The sequence below is a fragment of the Branchiostoma lanceolatum genome, chromosome 1 (assembly GCF_035083965.1).
Source record: "Branchiostoma lanceolatum isolate klBraLanc5 chromosome 1, klBraLanc5.hap2, whole genome shotgun sequence".
In the NCBI taxonomy this organism is placed as follows: Eukaryota; Metazoa; Chordata; class Leptocardii; order Amphioxiformes; family Branchiostomatidae; genus Branchiostoma; species Branchiostoma lanceolatum.
The window spans coordinates 24,180,604-24,200,881 of record NC_089722.1 but is presented as its reverse complement, the minus strand read 5'-3'; the positions used below and the strand labels follow the sequence as shown (position 1 = coordinate 24,200,881).

Sequence of the window (20,278 nt, the reverse complement as noted above, 5' to 3'; positions counted from 1 at the left end):
CAATCTAGACCGCAATCTATGCCGCAAAGTAAAAAAAAAAGTACCTTCGATCTATACGTTCAGCATACATTTAGCAATCGAGGCCGCAATCGAGGCCGCAAAGTAAAAAAGTACCTTCGATCGATCCCATCTGATATACAAAGCATTTGAGATGAAAGCTTGTTCATGTCTGACAGGATAAGACAGGAAAGTTTCGTCATCCTAGCGATTGTCAGACTTACACGCCTTTTAGACCTGAGTACTACCTGGTCGCCAATCTAGACCGCAATCTATGCCGCAAAGTAAAAAAAAAAGTACCTTCGATACCTTCAGCATACATTTAGCAATCGAGGCCGCAATCGAGGCCGCAAATAAAAAAAAATACCATCTGATATACAAAGCATTTGACATGAAAGCTAGACAGGATAAGACAGGAAAGTTTCGGCATCCTAGCGATTGTCAGACTTACACGCCTTTTAGACCTGAGTACTACGGTCGCCAATCTAGACCGCAATCTATGCCGCAAAGTAAAAAAAAGGTACCTTCGATCTATACCTTCAGCATACATTTAGCAATCGAGGCCGCAATCGAGGCCGCAAAGTAAAAAAGTACCTTCGATCGATCCCATCTGATATACAAAGCATTTGAGATGAAAGCTTGTTCATGTCTGACAGGATAAGACAGGAAAGTTTCGGCATCCTAGCGATTGTCAGACTTACACGCCTTTTAGACCTGAGTACTACCTGGTCGCCAATCTAGACCGCAATCTATGCCGCAAAGTAAAAAAAAGTACCTTCGATCTATACCTTCAGCATACATTTAGCAATCGAGGCCGCAATCGAGGCCGCAAAGTAAAAAAGTACCTTCGATCGATCCCATCTGATATACAAAGCATTTGAGATGAAAGCTTGTTCATGTCTGACAGGATAAGACAGGAAAGTTTCGGCATCCTAGCGATTGTCAGACTTACACGCCTTTTAGACCTGAGCACTACCTGGTCGCCAATCTAGACCGCAATCTATGCCGCAAAGTAAAAAAAAAAGTACATTCGATCTATACCTTCAGCATACATTTAGCAATCGAGGCCGCAATCGAGGCCGCAAATCAAAAAAGTACCATCTGATATACAAAGCATTTGACATGAAAGCTAGACAGGATAAGACAGGAAAGTTTCGGCATCCTAGCGATTGTCAGACTTACACGCCTTTTAGACCTGAGTAGTACCTGGTCGCCAATCTAGACCGCAATCTATGCCGCAAAGTAAAAAAAAGGTACCTTCGATCTATACCTTCAGCATACATTTAGCAATCGAGGCCGCAATCGAGGCCGCAAATCAAAAAAGTACCATCTGATATACAAAGCATTTGACATGAAAGCTAGACAGGATAAGACAGGAAAGTTTCGGCATCCTAGCGATTGTCAGACTTACACGCCTTTTAGACCTGAGTACTACGGTCGCCAATCTAGACCGCAATCTATGCCGCAAAGTAAAAAAAAAAAGTACCTTCGATCTATACCTTCAGCATACATTTAGCAATCGAGGCCGCAATCGAGGCCGCAATCGAGGCCGCAATCGAGGCCGCAATCGAGGCCGCAATCGAGGCCGCAATCGAGGCCGCAAAGTAAAAAAGTACCTTCGATCGATCCCATCTGATATACAAAGCATTTGAGATGAAAGCTTGTCCATGTCTGACAGGATAAGACAGGAAAGTTTCGGCATCCTAGCGATTGTCACACTTACACGCCTTTTAGACCTGAGTACAACGGTCGCCAATCTAGACCGCAATCTATGCCGCAAAGTAAAAAAAAAAGTACCTTCGATCTATACCTTCAGCATACATTTAGCAATAGAGGCCGCAATCGAGGCCGCAAAGTAAAAAAGTACCTTCGATCGATCCCATCTGATATAAAGCATTTGAAATGAAAGCTTGTTCATGTCTGACAGGATAAGACAGGAAAGTTTCGGCATCCTAGCGATTGTCAGACTTACACGCCTATTAGACCTGAGTACTACGGTCGCCAATCTAGACCGCAATCTATGCCGTAAAGTAAAAAAAAGTACCGTCGATCTATACCTTCAGCATACATTTAGCAATCGAGGCCGCAATCGAGGCTGCAAAGTAAAAAAGTACCATCTGATATACAAAGTATTTGACATGAAAGCTAGACAGGATAAGACAGGAAAGTTTCGGCATCCTAGCGATTGTCAGACTTACACGCCTTTTAGACCTAAGTACTACCTGGTCGCCAATCTAGACCGCAATCTATGCCGCAAAGTAAAAAAAAGTACATTCGATACCTTCAGCATACATTTAGCAATCGAGGCCGCAATCGAGGCCGCAAATCAAAAAAGTACCATCTGATATACAAAGCATTTGACATGAAAGCTAGACAGGATAAGACAGGAAAGTTTCGGCATCCTAGCGATTGTCAGACTTACACGCCTTTTAGACCTGCGTACTACGGTCGCCAATCTAGACCGCAATCTATGCCGCAAAGTAAAAAAAAAAAGTAGATTCGATCTATACCTTCAGCATACATTTAGCAATCGAGGCCGCAATCGAGGCCGCAATCGAGGCCGCAATCGAGGCCGCAAAGTAAAAAAGTACCTTCGATCGATCCCATCTGATATACAAAGCATTTGAAATGAAAGCTTGTTCATGTCTGACAGGATAAGACAGGAAAGTTTCGGCATCCTAGCGATTGTCAGACTTACACGCCTCTTAGACCTGAGTACTACGGTCGCCAATCTAGACCGCAATCTATGCCGCAAAGTAAAAAAAAAGTACCTTCGATCTATACCTTCAGCATACATTTAGCAATCGAGGCCGCAATCGAGGCCGCAAAGTAAAAAAGTACCTTCGATCGATCCCATCTGATATACAAAGCATTTGAGATGAAAGCTTGTTCATGTCTGACAGGATAAGACAGGAAAGTTTCGGCATCCTAGCGATTGTCAGACTTACACGCCTTTTAGACCTGAGTACTACCTGGTCGCCAATCTAGACCGCAATCTATGTCGCAAAGTAAAAAAAAAAAAGTACCTTCGATCTATACCTTCAGCATACATTTAGCAATCGAGGCCGCAATCGAGGCCGCAAATCAAAAAAGTACCATCTGATATACAAAGCATTTGACATGAAAGCTAGACAGGATAAGACAGGAAAGTTTCGGCATCCTAGCGATTGTCAGACTTACACGCCTTTTAGACCTGAGTACTACGGTCGCCAATCTAGACCGCAATCTATGTCGGAAAGTTAAAAAAAAGTACCTTCGATCTATACCTTCAGCATACATTTAGCAATCGAGGCCGCAATCGAGGCCGCAAAGTAAAAAAGTACCTTCGATCGATCCCATCTGATATACATAGCATTTGAGATGAAAGCTTGTTCATGTCTGACAGGATAAGACAGGAAAGTTTCGGCATCCTAGTGATTGTAAGACTTACATGCCTTTTAGACCTGAGTACTACCTGGTCGCCAATCTAGACCGCAATCTATGCCGCAAAGTAAAAAAAAAGTACATTCGATCTATACCTCCAGCATACATTTAGCAATCGAGGCCGCAATCGAGGCCGCAAATCAAAAAAATACCATCTGATATACAAAGCATTTGACATGAAAGCTAGACAGGATAAGACAGGAAAGTTTCGGCATCCTAGCGATTGTCAGACTTACACGCCTTTTAGACCTGAGTACTACGGTCGCCAATCTAGACCGCAATCTATGCCGCAAAGTAAAAAAAAAGTACCTTCGATCTATACCTTCAGCATACATTTAGCAATCGAGGCCGCAATCGAGGCCGCAAAGTAAAAAAGTACCTTCGATCGATCCCATCTGATATACAAAGCATTTGAGATGAAAGCTTGTTCTTGTCTGACAGGATAAGACAGGAAAGTTTCGGCATCCTAGCGATTGTCAGACTTACACGCCTTTTAGACCTGAGTACTACCTGGTCGCCAATCTAGACCGCAATCTATGCCGCAAAGTAAAAAAAAGTACCTTCGATCTATACCTTCAGCATACATTTAGCAATCGAGGCCGCAATCGAGGCCGCATTCGAGGCCGCAAAGTAAAAAGTACCTTCGATCGATCCCATCTGATATACAAAGCATTTGAGATGAAAGCTTGTCCATGTCTGACAGGATAAGACAGGAAAGTTTCGGCATCCTAGCGATTGTCAGACTTACACGCCTTTTAGACCTGGGTACTACGGTCGCCAATCTAGACCGCAATCTATGCCGCAAAGTAAAAAAAAAAGTACCTTCGATCTATACGTTCAGCATACATTTAGCAATCGAGGCCGCAATCGAGGCCGCAAAGTAAAAAAGTACCTTCGATCGATCCCATCTGATATACAAAGCATTTGAGATGAAAGCTTGTTCATGTCTGACAGGATAAGACAGGAAAGTTTCGTCATCCTAGCGATTGTCAGACTTACACGCCTTTTAGACCTGAGTAATACCTGGTCGCCAATCTAGACCGCAATCTATGCCGCAAAGTAAAAAAAAAAGTACCTTCGATACCTTCAGCATACATTTAGCAATCGAGGCCGCAATCGAGGCCGCTAATCAAAAAAAATACCATCTGATATAAAGCATTTGACATGAAAGCTAGACAGGATAAGACAGGAAAGTTTCGGCATCCTAGCGATTGTCAGACTTACACGCCTTTTAGACCTGAGTACTACGGTCGCCAATCTAGACCGCAATCTATGCCGCAAAGTAAAAAAAAGTACATTCGATCTATACCTTCAGCATACATTTAGCAATAGAGGCCGCAATCGAGGCCGCAAAGTAAAAAAGTACCTTCGATCGATCCCATCTGATATAAAGCATTTGAAATAAAAGCTTGTTCATGTCTGACAGGATAAGACAGGAAAGTTTCGGCATCCTAGCGATTGTCAGACTTACACGCCTTTTAGACCTGATTACTACCTGGTCGCCAATCTAGACCGCAATCTATGCCGCAAAGTAAAGAAAAGTACCTTCGATCTATACCTTCAGCATACATTTAGCAATCGAGGCCGCAATCGGACCGCAAATCAAAAAAGTACCTTCGATCGATCCCATCTGATATACAAAGCATTTGAGATGAAAGCTTGTTCATGTCTGACAGGATAAGACAGGAAAGTTTCGGCATCCTAGCGATTGTAAGACTTACACGCCTTTTAGACCTGAGTACAACCTGGTCGCCAATCTAGACCGCAATCTATGCCGCAAAGTAAAAAAAAAGTACCTTCAGCATACATTTAGCAATCGAGGCCGCAATCGAGGCCGCAAAGTAAAAAAGTACCTTCGATCGATCCCATCTGATATACAAAGCATTTGAGATGAAAGCTTGTTCATTTCTGACAGGATAAGACAGGAAAGTTTCGGCATCCTAGCAATTGTCAGACTTACACGCCTTATAGACCTGAGTACTACGGTCGCCAATCTAGACCGCAATCTATGCCGCAAAGTAAAAAAAAAGGTACCTTCGATCTATACCTTCAGCATACATTTAGCAATCGAGGCCGCAATCGAGGCCGCAAAGTAAAAAAGTACCTTCGATCGATCCCATCTGATTTACAAAGCATTTGAGATGAAAGCTTGTTCATGTCTGACAGGATAAGACAGGAAAGTTTCGGCATCCTAGCGATTGTCAGACTTACACGCCTTTTAGACCTGAGTACTACGGTCGCCAATCTAGACCGCAATCTATGCCGCAAAGTAAAAAAAAAGTACATTCGATCTATACCTTCAGCATACATTTAGCAATAGAGGCCGCAATCGAGGCCGCAAAGTAAAAAAGTACCTTCGATCGATCCCATTGATATAAAGCATTTGAAATGAAAGCTTGTTCATGTCTGACAGGATAAGACAGGAAAGTTTCGGCATCCTAGCGATTGTCAGACTTACACGCCTTTTAGACCTGAGTACTACGGTCGCCAATCTAGACCGCAATCTATGCCGCAAAGTAAAAAAAAAAGTACCTTCGATCTATACCTTCAGCATACATTTAGCAATCGAGGCCGCAATCGAGGCCGCAAAGTAAAAAAGTAAAAAAAAAGTACCGTCGATCTATACCTTCAGCATACATTTAGCAATCGAGGCCGCAATCGAGGCCGCAATCGAGGCCGCAATCGAGGCCGCAAAGTAAAAAAGTACCTTCGATCGATCCCATCTGATATACAAAGCATTTGAGATGAAAGCTTGTCCATGTCTGACAGGATAAGACAGGAAAGTTTCGGCATCCTAGCGATTGTCAGACTTACACGCCTTTTAGACCTGAGTACTACGGTCGCCAATCTAGACCGCAATCTATGCCGCAAAGTAAAAAAATACCTTCGATCTATACCTTCAGCATACATTTAGCAATCGAGGCGCAATCGAGGCCGCAAAGTAAAAAAGTACCTTCAATCTATACCTTCACCATACATTTAGCAATCGAGGCCGCAATCGAGGCCGCAAATCAAAAAAGTACCATCTGATATACAAAGCATTTGACATGAAAGCTAGACAGGATAAGACAGGAAAGTTTCGGCATCCTAGCGATTGTCAGACTTACACGCTTTTTAGACCTGAGTACAACGGTCGCCAATCTAGACCGCAATCTATGCCGCAAAGTAAAAAAAAAAAGTACCTTCGATCTATACCTTCAGCATACATTTAGCAATCGAGGCCGCAATCGAGGCCGCAAAGTAAAAAAGTACCTTCGATCGATCCCATCTGATATACAAAGCATTTGAGATGAAAGCTTGTTCATGTCTGACAGGATAAGACAGGAAAGTTTCGGCATCCTAGCGATTGTAAGACTTACACGCCTTTTAGACCTGAGTACTACCTGGTCGCCAATCTAGACCGCAATCTATGCCGCAAAGTAAAAAAAAAGTACCTTCGATCTATACCTTCAGCATACATTTAGCAATCGAGGCCGCAATCGAGGCCGCAAATTAAAAAAGTACCTTCGATCGATCCCATCTGATATACAAAGCATTTGAGATGAAAGCTTGTTCATGTCTGACAGGATAAGACAGGAAAGTTTCGGCATCCTAGCGATTGTCACACTTACACGCCTTTTAGACCTGAGTACTACCTGGTCGCCAATCTAGACCGCAATCTATGCCGCAAAGTAAAAAAAGTACCTTCGATCTATACCTTCAGCATACATTTAGCAATCGAGGCCGCAATCGAGGCCGCAAATAAAAAAAGTACCATCTGATATACAAAGCATTTGACATGAAAGCTAGACAGGATAAGACAGGAAAGTTTCGGCATCCTAGCGATTGTCAGACTTACACGCCTTTTAGACCCGAGTACTACGGTCGCCAATCTAGACCGCAATCTATGCCGCAAAGTAAAAAAAAAAGTACCTTCGATCTATACCTTCAGCATACATTTAGCAATCGAGGCCGCAATCGAGGCCGCAAAGTAAAAAAGTACCTTCGATCGATCCCATCTGATATACAAAGCATTTGAGATGAAAGCTTGTTCATGTCTGACAGGATAAGACAGGAAAGTTTCGGCATCCTAGCGATTGTAAGACTTACACGCCTTTTAGACCTGAGTACTACCTGGTCGCCAATCTAGACCGCAATCTATGCCGCAATGTAAAAAAAAAGTACATTCGATCTATACCTTCAGCATACATTTAGCAATCGAGGCCACAATCGAGGCCGCAAATCAAAAAAGTACCATCTGATATACAAAGCATTTGACATGAAAGCTAGACAGGATAAGACAGGAAAGTTTCGGCATCCTAGCGATTGTCAGACTTACACGCCTTTTAGACCTGCGTACTACGGTCGCCAATCTAGACCGCAATCTATGTCGCAAAGTAAAAAAAAAGTACCTTCGATCTATACCTTCAGCATACATTTAGCAATCGAGGCCGCAATCGAGGCCGCAAAGTAAAAAAGTACCTTCGATCGATCCCATCTGATATACAAAGCATTTGAGATGAAAGCTTGTTCATGTCTGACAGGATAAGACAGGAAAGTTTCAGAATCCTAGCGATTGTCAGACTTACACGCCTTTTAGACCTGAGTACTACGGTCGCCAATCTAGACCGCAATCTATGCGGTCTAGATTGTACCTTCGATCGATCCCATCTGATATACAAAGCATTTGAGATAAAAGCTTGTTCATGTCTGACAGGATAAGACAGGAAAGTTTCGGCATCCTAGCGATTGTCAGACATACACGCCTTTTAGACCTGAGTACTACCTGGTCGCCAATCTAGACCGCAATCTATGCCGCAAAGTAAAAAAAAGTACCTTCGATCTATACCTTCAGCATACATTTAGCAATCGAGGCCGCAATCGAGGCCGCAAATCAAAAAAATACCATCTGATATACAAAGCATTTGACATGAAAGCTAGACAGGGTAAGACAGGAAAGTTTCGGCATCCTAGCGATTGTCAGACTTACACACCTTTTAGACCTGAGTACTACGGTCGCCAATCTAGACCACAATCTATGCCGCAAAGTAAAAAAAAAAGTACCTTCGATCTATACCTTCAGCATACATTTAGCAATCGAGGCCGCAATCGAGGCCGCAAAGTAAAAAAGTACCTTCGATCGATCCCATCTGATATACAAAGCATTTGAGATAAAAGCTTGTTCATGTCTGACAGGATAAGACAGGAAAGTTTCGGCATCCTAGCGATTGTCTGACATACACGCCTTTTAGACCTGAGTACTACCTGGTCGCCAATCTAGACCGCAATCTATGCCGCAAAGTAAAAAAAAGTACCTTCGATCTATACCTTCAGCATACATTTAGCAATCGAGGCCGCAAATCAAAAAAATACCATCTGATATACAAAGCATTTGACATGAAAGCTAGACAGGATAAGACAGGAAAGTTTCGGCATCCTAGCGATTGTCAGACTTACACACCTTTTAGACCTGAGTACTACGGTCGCCAATCTAGACCGCAATCTATGCCGCAAAGTAAAAAAAAAAGTACCTTCGATCTTTACCTCCAGCATACATTTAGCAATTGAGGCCGCAATCGAATATACAAAGCATTTGAGATGAAAGCTTGTTCATGTCTGACAGGATAAGACAGGAAAGTTTCGGCATCCTAGCGATTGTCAGACTTACACGCCTTTTAGACCTGAGTACTACGGTGGCCAATTTAGACCGCAATCTATGCCGCAAAGTAAAAAAAAGGAACTTTGATCTATACCTTCGGCATACATTTAGCAATCGAGGCCGCAATCGAGGCCGCAATCGACGCCGCAAATCAAAAAAGTACTTTTCGATCGATCCCATCTGATATACAAAGCATTTGAGATGAAAGCTTGTCCATGTCTGACAGGATAAGACAGGAAAGTTTCGGCATCCTAGCGATTGTCAGACATACACGCCTTTTAGACCTGAGTACTACCTGGTCGCCAATCTAGACCGCAATCTATGCCGCAAAGTAAAAAAAAGTACCTTCGATCTATACCTTCAGCATACATTTAGCAATCGAGGCCGCAATCGAGGCCGCAAATCAAAAAAATACCATCTGATATACAAAGCATTTGACATGAAAGCTAGACAGGGTAAGACAGGAAAGTTTCGGCATCCTAGCGATTGTCAGACTTACACACCTTTTAGACCTGAGTACTACGGTCGCCAATCTAGACCACAATCTATGCCGCAAAGTAAAAAAAAAGTACCTTCGATCTATACCTTCAGCATACATTTAGCAATCGAGGCCGCAATCGAGGCCGCAAAGTAAAAAAGTACCTTCGATCGATCCCATCTGATATACAAAGCATTTGAGATAAAAGCTTGTTCATGTCTGACAGGATAAGACAGGAAAGTTTCGGCATCCTAGCGATTGTCTGACATACACGCCTTTTAGACCTGAGTACTACCTGGTCGCCAATCTAGACCGCAATCTATGCCGCAAAGTAAAAAAAAGTACCTTCGATCTATACCTTCAGCATACATTTAGCAATCGAGGCCGCAAATCAAAAAAATACCATCTGATATACAAAGCATTTGACATGAAAGCTAGACAGGATAAGACAGGAAAGTTTCGGCATCCTAGCGATTGTCAGACTTACACACCTTTTAGACCTGAGTACTACGGTCGCCAATCTAGACCGCAATCTATGCCGCAAAGTAAAAAAAAAAGTACCTTCGATCTTTACCTCCAGCATACATTTAGCAATTGAGGCCGCAATCGAATATACAAAGCATTTGAGATGAAAGCTTGTTCATGTCTGACAGGATAAGACAGGAAAGTTTCGGCATCCTAGCGATTGTCAGACTTACACGCCTTTTAGACCTGAGTACTACGGTGGCCAATTTAGACCGCAATCTATGCCGCAAAGTAAAAAAAAGGAACTTTGATCTATACCTTCGGCATACATTTAGCAATCGAGGCCGCAATCGAGGCCGCAATCGAGGCCGCAAATCAAAAAAGTACTTTTCGATCGATCCCATCTGATATACAAAGCATTTGAGATGAAAGCTTGTCCATGTCTGACAGGATAAGACAGGAAAGTTTCGGCATCCTAGCGATTGTCAGACTTACACGCCTTTTAGACCTGAGTACTACGGTCGCCAATCTAGACCGTAATCTATGCCGCAAAGTAAAAAAAAGTACCTTTGGTCTATACCTTCGGCATACATTTAGCAATCGAGGCCGCAATCGAGGCCGCAAAGTAAAAAAGTACCTTCGATCGATCCCACCTGATATACAAAGCATTTGAAACGAAAGCTTGTTCATTTCTGACAGAATAAGACAGGAAAGTTTCGGCATCCTAGCGATTGTCAGACTTACACGCCTTTTAGACCTGAGTACTACGGTCGCCAATCTAGACCGCAATCTATGCCGCAAAGTAAAAAAAAAGTACCTTCGATCTATACCTTCGGCAAACATTTAGCAATCGAGGCCGCAATCGAGGCCGGAATGGAGGCCGCAAAGTAAAAAAGTACCTTCGATCAATCCCTCCTGATATACAAAGCATTTGAAATGAAAGCTAGTCCAGGTCTGACAGGATAAGACTGGAAAGTTTCGGCATCCTAGCCTTTGTCGGACTTACATGCCTTTAAGACCTGAGTACTACGGTCGCCAATCTAGACCGCAATCTATGCCGCAAAGTAAAAAAAAGTACCTTTGGTCTATACCTTCGGCATACATTTAGCAATCGAGGCCGCAATCGAGGCCACAAAGTAAAAAAAGTACCTTCGATCGATCCCATCTGATATACAAAGCATTTGAGATGAAAGCTTGTTCATGTCTGACAGGATAAGACAGGATAGTTTCGGCATCCTAGCGATTGTCAGACTTACACGCCTTTTAGACCTGAGTACTACGGTCGCCAATCTAGACCGCAATCTATGCCGCAAAGTAAAAAAAAAAAAGGACCTTTGATCTATACCTTCGGCATACATTTAGCAATTGAGGCCGCAATCGAGGCCGCAATCGAGGCCGCAAAGTAAAAAAGTACCTTCGATCGATCCCATCTGATATACAAAACATTTGAGATGAAAGCTTGTTCATGTCTGACAGGATAAGACAGGAGAGTTTCGGCATCCTAGCGATTGTCAGACTTACACGCCTTTTAGACCTGAGTACAACGGTCGCCAATCTAGACCGCAATCTATGCCGCAAAGTAAAAAAAGGAACTTTGATCTATACCTTCGGCATACATTTAGCAATTGAGGCCGCAATCGAGGCCGCAATCGAGGCCGCAAAGTAAAAAAGTACCTTCGATCGATCCTATCTGATATACAAAGCATTTGAGATGAAAGCTTGTCCATGTCTGACAGGATAAGTCAGGAAAGTTTCGGCATCCTCGCGATTATCAGACTTACACGCCTTTTAGACCTGAGTACAACGGTCGCCAATCTAGACCGCAATCTATGCCGCAAAGTAAAAAAAAAAGTACCTTCGATCTATACCTTCGGCATACATTTAGCACGTAACGAAAATACCCCATAACTCTACCAATAAAGTGTACTTTGTTATCAAGCTGCTAGGAGGCACTGTTGATGTCATAATGGCAGATATTCAGTAACTTTTCAACGCAGGCTTATGTCATGTGTTGAATTACGAATCTGTATTTCATGGTATGGGTACAAGGGTACAATTGTCCTGTCATTTATTCCAGTTTCCCCTGTTGCGTTACATATCCGGGGAAGACTTACAAAGACGTTTACAATTTTAGAGACAGATCCTCAAATTCAATGACAGTAACGGATTTGAAGGAAAATACTCGTGCTAAAATTCGGCATCTTATGGTTCATTTTATTCCTCGACGACAATTGTACGTAACAAATTATATCCATCCATCCATTCATATTTACATGTACATGCAGTTCAGGTTTTACTAGTAGTTCAGGCATTCAAACAGTGGTACGAGACCTTTGTTTTGGCAACAGGTGGCTTTTGAACCCGGAACTGACGACAGCCTGCGCCAGTGAAACTCAAACAACGATCAGCTGTGTTAGAACTGTTCCTTTATGCAAACACCATGTCTGAGTTACTAAGTAAGAACAAATTCCGCCGATCAAAAGGTCCTGGCGTCATCTTGCGCCAGTTGGCCGGTAGAAAGGGGGCGGGACTAGGGCCAAGTGGTCAGCGTGCTATAGCAACGGCGGCAGCTGGCGCACTTAGGCCCTCCCACTATTGCACGGCAACAAAAGGATTTAGTGTAAAAGTTTATCTTGTAGTTTAGGCGCTTGACAGCGAGTCGAGGACCGCCACGTAGTCCTCCAGGATACACCGGGCCGTCATTCAAAAACCGGTGACACGTTTTACTTTGTGTGAATCGTGGCCTGTACAGCTCAGAACGGGACCCCCCTCCCCCTTCTTTCTCTCTAGAAAACGTTGAACTTTTGTAAAGTTCAGTCGGGATATTTAGGAAAAATGTCGGCGTTTAGGGCAGCTATAGTTTTTGCCGTACTCTCTCTGTCGGTCTCAGACATACACTTCCCCAAAGACATGCGGACGGATGTCCAGTTTCCACCGATCGTGAAGAGAAGTGACTCCGGTCTACCTGACGGACACCTCCGACCACTGGGTAAGTTCCGACAGGCTTATTTGGTCGCTGAAATTGAATTGGGCAAATGGAGTGACTAATTTGCGTCTGTTTATAGAAAATGTAGCCGGCCATAGAGGTACAGATTTTGAACCACGAAGTCAAGTCGGCGCCATCGGATCTTTTATCTGTGTCGCAAGTCTGATGGAGAATTGTGTGCTGTGATATTATTGACTTTTCTCTCATGATTTGTTTGAAAACGTTTTAGTGGCAAGATAAATCTGGTACAAAATAAATAGTTTTCCCGTCGCGTCAATGAATATTTGCTCCAAACCTTAGAAAACACTAAGGAAGGTCCAATATACAGAATACAGAACCTCCTTCAATGATTTAACATATCAAAATTTTGTATTGTGTCATGATCATATAATGTGTGCTATGAAAATAAATCCGAAATCAATAAATTTGTGAAAGACAAGAAGAAATACCATTTTTATCTTGGCTCCCTCTTGGGCTGAAATGGTCTCACAGTGCAGTTACATTTTGTCTGACGGACTGTTTTTGGCGAGGCCTCAGGGGCGGAGGCATTTATTCAAATTGTACTTTTTCCCTCAGATTTTTTTTCTCAGCTATTGCATGAATCACGTATTGTGTAGATACAATTTGCTATTTATCTGAAAGATGACTAAATTCATACATTTGTATTCCATATTCCCACTGGATTATTCCATTTTGTATGGTTGGAAGAGACAGTCTTGAAAACTATCGACTATAAAACAAATCATCATGCAGAGGTCAAAGGTTACTGTGCCCTACTCCATAATAACATACACTATAAAAAACATTCTCCTTTGTCCTTCCAGGCTACCAGAAGAAGCCAGAGGGCCGTGTGAAGGAATACCAAGAGCTGTTGGCCCCCAGGGAATTTTGGGAGCAGCATGTGCAGCACAGAGTCCCACTTGTCTATCGGCAGGCCGTCGTTAAGGCCCCCGCCTTCCTCAAGTGGCAGACTGATGAGTACATCAGGGAGAAGTAAGGGTCTTGTGCAAATTTGATATATGTATACATAATCTTATAAAGTACAATTTTTTCATGGATTGTTCTTCTATATTTGTGCATCGTTAGTACTGACATTCCACAAAAGACAAATCCTTCCTTTTTTTATGTGGAACTGAAAGTGGAAGCAAAACATGTACGGTAAGGTTACTACTTAAGGTAATGTTACAAGGAAATATTATAAATGATAACACAACAATAACTACACTTAATTCTAATGCTAGCAAACTTCATCCTTTAATAGTCACTGATGATTCGCTAGTGGATGCTACCTGAAACGCCTGACTGTTTCCCGAATCTTTCCAGTCGCTTGTGTAACTGTTACATCATGCAACTTTGAAGATGTTAGAATACATCTTCACAGTTAAATGAAAAGATTATTTCTCTGACTGCAGGTATGGAGACTTGGATGTCCTGATAGAGAAGAAGGTGGAGAGTCGGGGAGCGCAGCCTCAGCGAATGTTGCTGAATGACTTTCTGGACAGCTACGAGTACGAGGACTGGTATGTCGTGTCGCTGCTGCCGGATCCAATGAGAGAAGAGATGATGGTGAGTCACTGCAATCACAGTACTTTTGGGGGGGTTTCTTTTCTTTGTACAGTTCCTTAAGAGTTTCAGCCCAGTAGAAATCGTTTATGTTTGACCATTGACCTCACTCACGAAACCCACAAAACAGCCGGCGGCCCTAACTCTCCGGGTTTTGCGCACTACACGCACGCAAAGCTGTTTTCTTTTGGGGAATACCCTATCCCGGTTATAACCAGGCGCAGCACACATGTTTCTGTATCCCTGACGGGCACTTAACGGTTAAAACAACAGGACATTGCTCATTTTGTGCGTCATTCTAGTAGATATTGACTGCTAAATTGAACGCTTCTCTGTTCCTTAAAAAACACTTCCAGGTCCCCCGCTCGCTACTCTGTGGAACGTTCCGGCAGCACATCCTAGAGTCGAACCTGTGGATCTCGGCGGGCGGGACCAGCTCCGTCCTGCACTACGACGCCGATCACAACCTGCACTGCCTGCTCTCCGGGCGCAAGGACTTCATCATGATCCACCCCAAGTATGCAGATCAACTGGACCTGGTTGAGAAGGTGGGAGGGACTGTCGCCTCTGTAACAGGCTTCAGTTGGTGTTTTAATGCAATGCTGTTTCATACAGAAAATGGCTGTATCAAAAGCGCCAACTGGAGGCTACGATATGGACTTAAGAGAACAAATAAATAAACCGGGACAAAATATCTTTTAGCTTTGCCAAGTACATAATGTACATTTGTAGTTCCAAAGAACAGGGCATGTAAGGTTGTAATTCTAATACTGACTCTCTATATGTAGCAAAATTTGAAGAATGTGGATTTATAAGATATGTTGCTAAAAGCATAAAGAATACTGGCCTTTGTAGCCCTCATCTGGTTACAACACTTTACATAGGACATCCAATATCCCATCAGATCCATACATATACATAATATCTGCGCTACATGACTTTTATCTAACTTGTTTTCCTTCCCTGTTCACACAGAAAAAGTTTTCAGGTTCAGGTTACTCGACCATGAACATGGACATGATCAACGTGTTCACAAACCCACACATCTCCAAGATCCCCTGGACATGGGCAACCCTTCGACCTGGAGACTGTATCTTCATTCCATCAGGTCTGAGTGAAACCTTTTTACAATGATTATCATACATATTGAGTGATTACGCTGTGCTGCAGTGCCCCCTGTTGATCATGTTGGAAACTGCAGCTACAACAACCTGCCAGCTTTGTGGAGCATTTTACACCTTTCAGTTTTTGTATAACATGTATCAGCTTTTCTTATCCTAGCTTTGGAGCAAGCCATGTCATAAAAGGCAGAGAAGTTAGTTTTAACATTGCAGCAAACAGACTATTTTTGTTCCTTTAATGCACTCAGAAGCTGATATGTTGAACTAGTTTGAATATAGAATGCAAAAGTAAGTAAGTACTTTGAATATTGACATTGAATGTAACGTTATCTGTATATCCTACAGGCTATTTCCACCAGGTGCGTTCCTATGGGCGGAGCGTGGCAGGTACGATCATGTGGTCACCCCTGCCAGAGTTCGACGACTCTGACTGTGCGTCGACTGACATCGACCAGTACACGCCACTGAGCCAAGTCAACATGATGTGGACATACAAGAAGGGTGACAAGGTGAGAAATTCTTGGCAATACTTGACTTGTGTGTATTTAAAGTACCAAAGTTTTTATTTTATGAGGTTATGACTGTAAACTTCTATGCAATTCAGTTTTTCTTTAAAGATATCCGTGTCCGCCACAGTACTTTCCTATCTATGCTATACTATTCTATACTGTAGATGTCATGTTATACAATGATTTTTTTATAACAATATTGCAATACATCCATGTTTGTCATCACTGTTATACATCCATTTGCTAGTGCAACATATCAGCAGTTTCATGTAACACAAGGTTTAAATAATCAACACGGTACAGAGAACAAAAATACAGGAAAATCTTGTTCTATGTTTGCTCAATAAACCAATCACTACAATGTCAACATAAAAGAATATCAGATGTGACTTTTCAGGAACATCGAACACTTAATGATGTGTTTATGAAGATGTCATACTATTTGTATGAAGGCATGCTGAATTTAAAATGATTGAGTTATGATTTATCTATCAATTGCTGTAGTTATCATATTCTATACAAGGAACACAAAATTGATATATTCTTTGTTACTTGATGATATGTTACTTTTCTCCTAGGTTATAGACATGGGCTACATGAATGTAGAAGTATTGAGACAGGGTCTGCTACAGGTATTGAGAGAAGAAAACACAACAAGACTGACAGCTGAAATATTTAGCTCCATGTTTGAAGCTGCTGTATTAAATGAGGAGGAAGAAATGACAGAAGAGGACAAGGAAGACATGCTGGAGGTTGGTGCAGTACCAGGAAAAACTTGGAGGGGTCTCTGCACTACTAACACTAACACAAGCTGCTTTCTCTGTTTGGTGTCTTTCTTTTCTTTTCAGCACAGTCCTGGCTTGCACTGAGATATTTTCAATGCAGTCCCTTTGATGTATGTGAAAGTTGTTGATGACCAAAGTGGAACATTGCAATGAACTCTTTGGCCCAGAACCCAGAGGTCCTGAGTTTGAATCCCCTGACATCCAACCAATGTTGTGCCCTCACTCCACCCAGGTGTAAAAATGGGTACCTGACTTTGGTTAGGGAGGTAAAAGGTGTTGGAAGGAGAGGGTTGGGCTCACCTTCCAATACCGTGCCCTAGACACAGTGGATAACAACCCACTGCCCCTACGTCCTCAAAAAGGCTATGGGCATACCTTTACCTACCTTAACTAACCTAATAAACTCACCTTTTTCAGTCATATCACCATCCAGTACTGCTGTCACCATGTTTTACAACACTCCTCTCCACTTGTTCCCACCTAACACCACATGTCCCTGTCCTTTCACTCACTGACTAACACAGGTCCTAGAGATGAGACATACGGACCCCGAGGTATTCCGGGCGGGGTTGTTAACGTTGTTGAGAGACCGTGATCGTCTGCGTCCCGAACACTTTGAGTACTTCTATGAAGACCTCATGGGTGATAAGGTGGATGCACCCCGCGCTCGAGAGGTTTGCAGGACTCCCATACTAACTACTAACTGCTGTGCACTAGCTGTAGCTCTTACTGTTGCATACAAAACAGTCTTTTCTTTTCAACTCTGAAACACATCAATGCATTGTGCTTAAAGGAAAGAGTGAAAATCTGACTGTTTTACATTAAATCTTTCAATCATAGTTGTTTGAAAACATTGCCGTTGAAAGTTTAGCTTTTACTACTTCAGAAGTCTTGGATTTCATTTTTTTCTAGAATTTAGATATCAAATATTGTACCAGACAAAATTGTAGCAATTTTTGTTACAGTCTCTAATCATGTCATTATCAATAATTTGTGACAAGTCATGGTACTTGTTGTATATGGCTTATCTACATATTTTGTCTCTGCTACATGTCTGCTTCATTATTCTGAGCTAACGAGGATTGATCTCTCTTTCTTTTCCTACCCTTCCAGATCTTTGGTCTCCTGGATCAGAAGAAGAAGGGTTCCGTAAGCATGGAGGAGATCAGGAACATGGACGTGGAAGTTCTGAAGAATGTGGCCCGACACCTGGACGATCCACACGGACCAGTCAAGGACCACGACCACACTCACGACGAACTATAACAACAAGAAGGGGCTTTAGGAATGCCGTAATTGTTGCCATGGCAACAGAAAGAGGGTTAGCCGTTATTAGACTGCAACTAGTTGGGTAGCCTTGGCAGCTTGTCAATCAAATGAATGAAAATGAAAAATAAAGAGGTGTGATTGGTTGAAAGTTAATGAGATCATTGTGACTTTCTCTTTCATCAACACATTTATTCAAGGACGTTTAGTGTTACCATAGTTGCAAATCTGTGCTTGCGTACTAATAGATCTGCTCATCTATACCTTTGATGATGCCATATATAATACAAAAACAGTTCATCCAAGACATGTTTAGCTTTATAATTTTTTTTTGAATTTTTTTTACATACTGGTGATAGCTAGCCAGTGGAATTACATGTGAAACAAGCGATGAATGTGAGCTTATCTAAAAGAATACTAGTAACAACGGCAAAGATGTTCAAAGGATTTTTTGAAAGGTTTCTATAATTTGAGTTAACAAAACTGATCTGTGTACTCACTTCTCCAGGGACTTGTGTTGAGCTGTTGACTTGTGTGAAGTAAGCTGTAAGCAATGCTGTACTGGGAATAGTAACAGAAGATTATGTATTACTGTAAGAGTCATTGTGCTGTAAAACAGTAGATTCGTATGTTAATGTTGCATTAGAAAGATATGTATAGTATATGATAGAGGTGTGGACTTAACTTTACTTCAGTTTAAAGTCATCTATAATGTACCTAGAGCCTTAATAGGTACAGTAGGCGAAAATGCTCACTGGCCAGAAAAACGTTATCACTTGTTAAGCAGTTATCAATTTCCTTTTTTGTGCAAACTAAAGAGACTTACCTTTCAGGAAACGCAGAAATACAAAATACGGGGAAATAAAGCAACAAGCAACAATCAACAATCTTTATTACACAACTGTATCTTCCTTTCAAGTTTAAAATCTCGCTATTTCTACATCGAAGGCTGATATCGTGAGGGATTTTGTACTTTGTGCGGCATATGGGCTAGAGTTAGAATCCCGGAATGCTTGCTCGCGACTGAAAAGAGTTGCAGTCATACGGGACGTAAAGCCGTTCTTCTCTAAGCTAGAGAAATACCCACGGTTCGCAGTTCACTGTCCTTGGCTATAACGGGCCTCTCTCTTCTAGGGGGGCGGTCAAAGTTGTCTACGAGCGCACGTCTAGTACATGTAGTGGGAGATTAGCTCTTCAGTGAACTAGTTCAGGATCACTTTCACTTTGCTCCTTCTACACAATCAGTCTTTCGGTAAAATGTCTCATCTGAATCTCGTCAATTTCAGCACACACAGCGTGCGGTTTTTGATATCATATCGCAGTGCGACAGATGAAGCCAACCATCTGAAACGTGCCCAAAATCCCTTTTATCAATCACACAACGCCTACAGTACGAAATTGTCTGACAAAATCAATGACAAAGTAAAGAAAAGCCGGCCGTTCATCAGCTTTTTCATTTACGCAGAACTCTGGAGGTCCCATAGGTTCATCTCTTTATGAAAGAGAAATTCAATAACCGCCAGAAATTCTTTCCACTTGGCGCAGTACATGAAGATAACAGAAGAAATTGATGTACAGGTAATGTAATACCTGATATGAAATCTATAAAATTGAAACGTAATTTTAGTACAAAGTTCAGATACCATATTTATAGTTATCAAGTTGATTCAGACAAACTGAAGCTACTGCAAGCGAATTTCCTGCCCTTTTTCAGCTCGTCTTGCAATTGGAAATTCGAACCACGAGGGAAGATCTACACCATTAATGACTGACTACAAAGAAATATGACGCGATGATGAATGGTTATGTTAAGGCGAGGGACAAGAATACGGCGACGAAAAAACTTGTGACGACAAAAAGGTACAGAATGGGACACTCTGGTCTTTTCACAGGTCACTTGTGTGACCATACCTGAAAAAGAAAATGAATGGCTTTGACATTTTTGTACGTTTTTCAGTCTATCAGATGACGTCGTCACCTCATCAGACGTACAAAAACTATTGAAAGCCACAAATCGGCTTGAGAATCAGATAGTCTCAACTAGTCT

At 42.2% G+C, this 20,278-nt stretch overlaps 2 protein-coding genes across 3 annotated transcripts in view; one reads left to right on the top strand and one right to left on the bottom strand.

Annotated features, from left to right (window-relative positions):
• Positions 1-13,457, bottom strand: part of LOC136443275 (uncharacterized) — an 84,274-nt gene extending 70,817 nt beyond the window's left edge. The window contains exon 1 of the mRNA XM_066440467.1: positions 13,437-13,457. The gene's annotated coding sequence lies outside the window, so the exon portion shown is untranslated. The remainder of the gene's footprint in view (positions 1-13,436) is intronic.
• LOC136443253 (lysine-specific demethylase 8-like) lies at positions 12,351-18,898 on the top strand. 2 transcript variants are annotated; one of them, XM_066440421.1, is made up of 8 exons: positions 12,351-12,990; positions 13,812-13,980; positions 14,400-14,553; positions 14,907-15,098; positions 15,526-15,658; positions 16,017-16,180; positions 16,759-16,932; positions 18,079-18,898. In XM_066440421.1, the coding sequence occupies exons 1-8, from the start codon at positions 12,837-12,839 to the stop codon at positions 18,229-18,231; spliced, it is 1,293 nt and encodes a 430-aa protein (XP_066296518.1). In that variant the 5' UTR covers positions 12,351-12,836; the 3' UTR covers positions 18,232-18,898. The 2 variants fall into 2 exon arrangements, with proteins under 2 accessions (XP_066296518.1, XP_066296524.1); XM_066440427.1 differs by lacking the exon at positions 16,759-16,932 and adding an exon at positions 17,490-17,639 and having other exon boundaries at positions 12,352-12,990.
• The last annotated feature ends 1,380 nt before the right edge of the window (positions 18,899-20,278 follow it).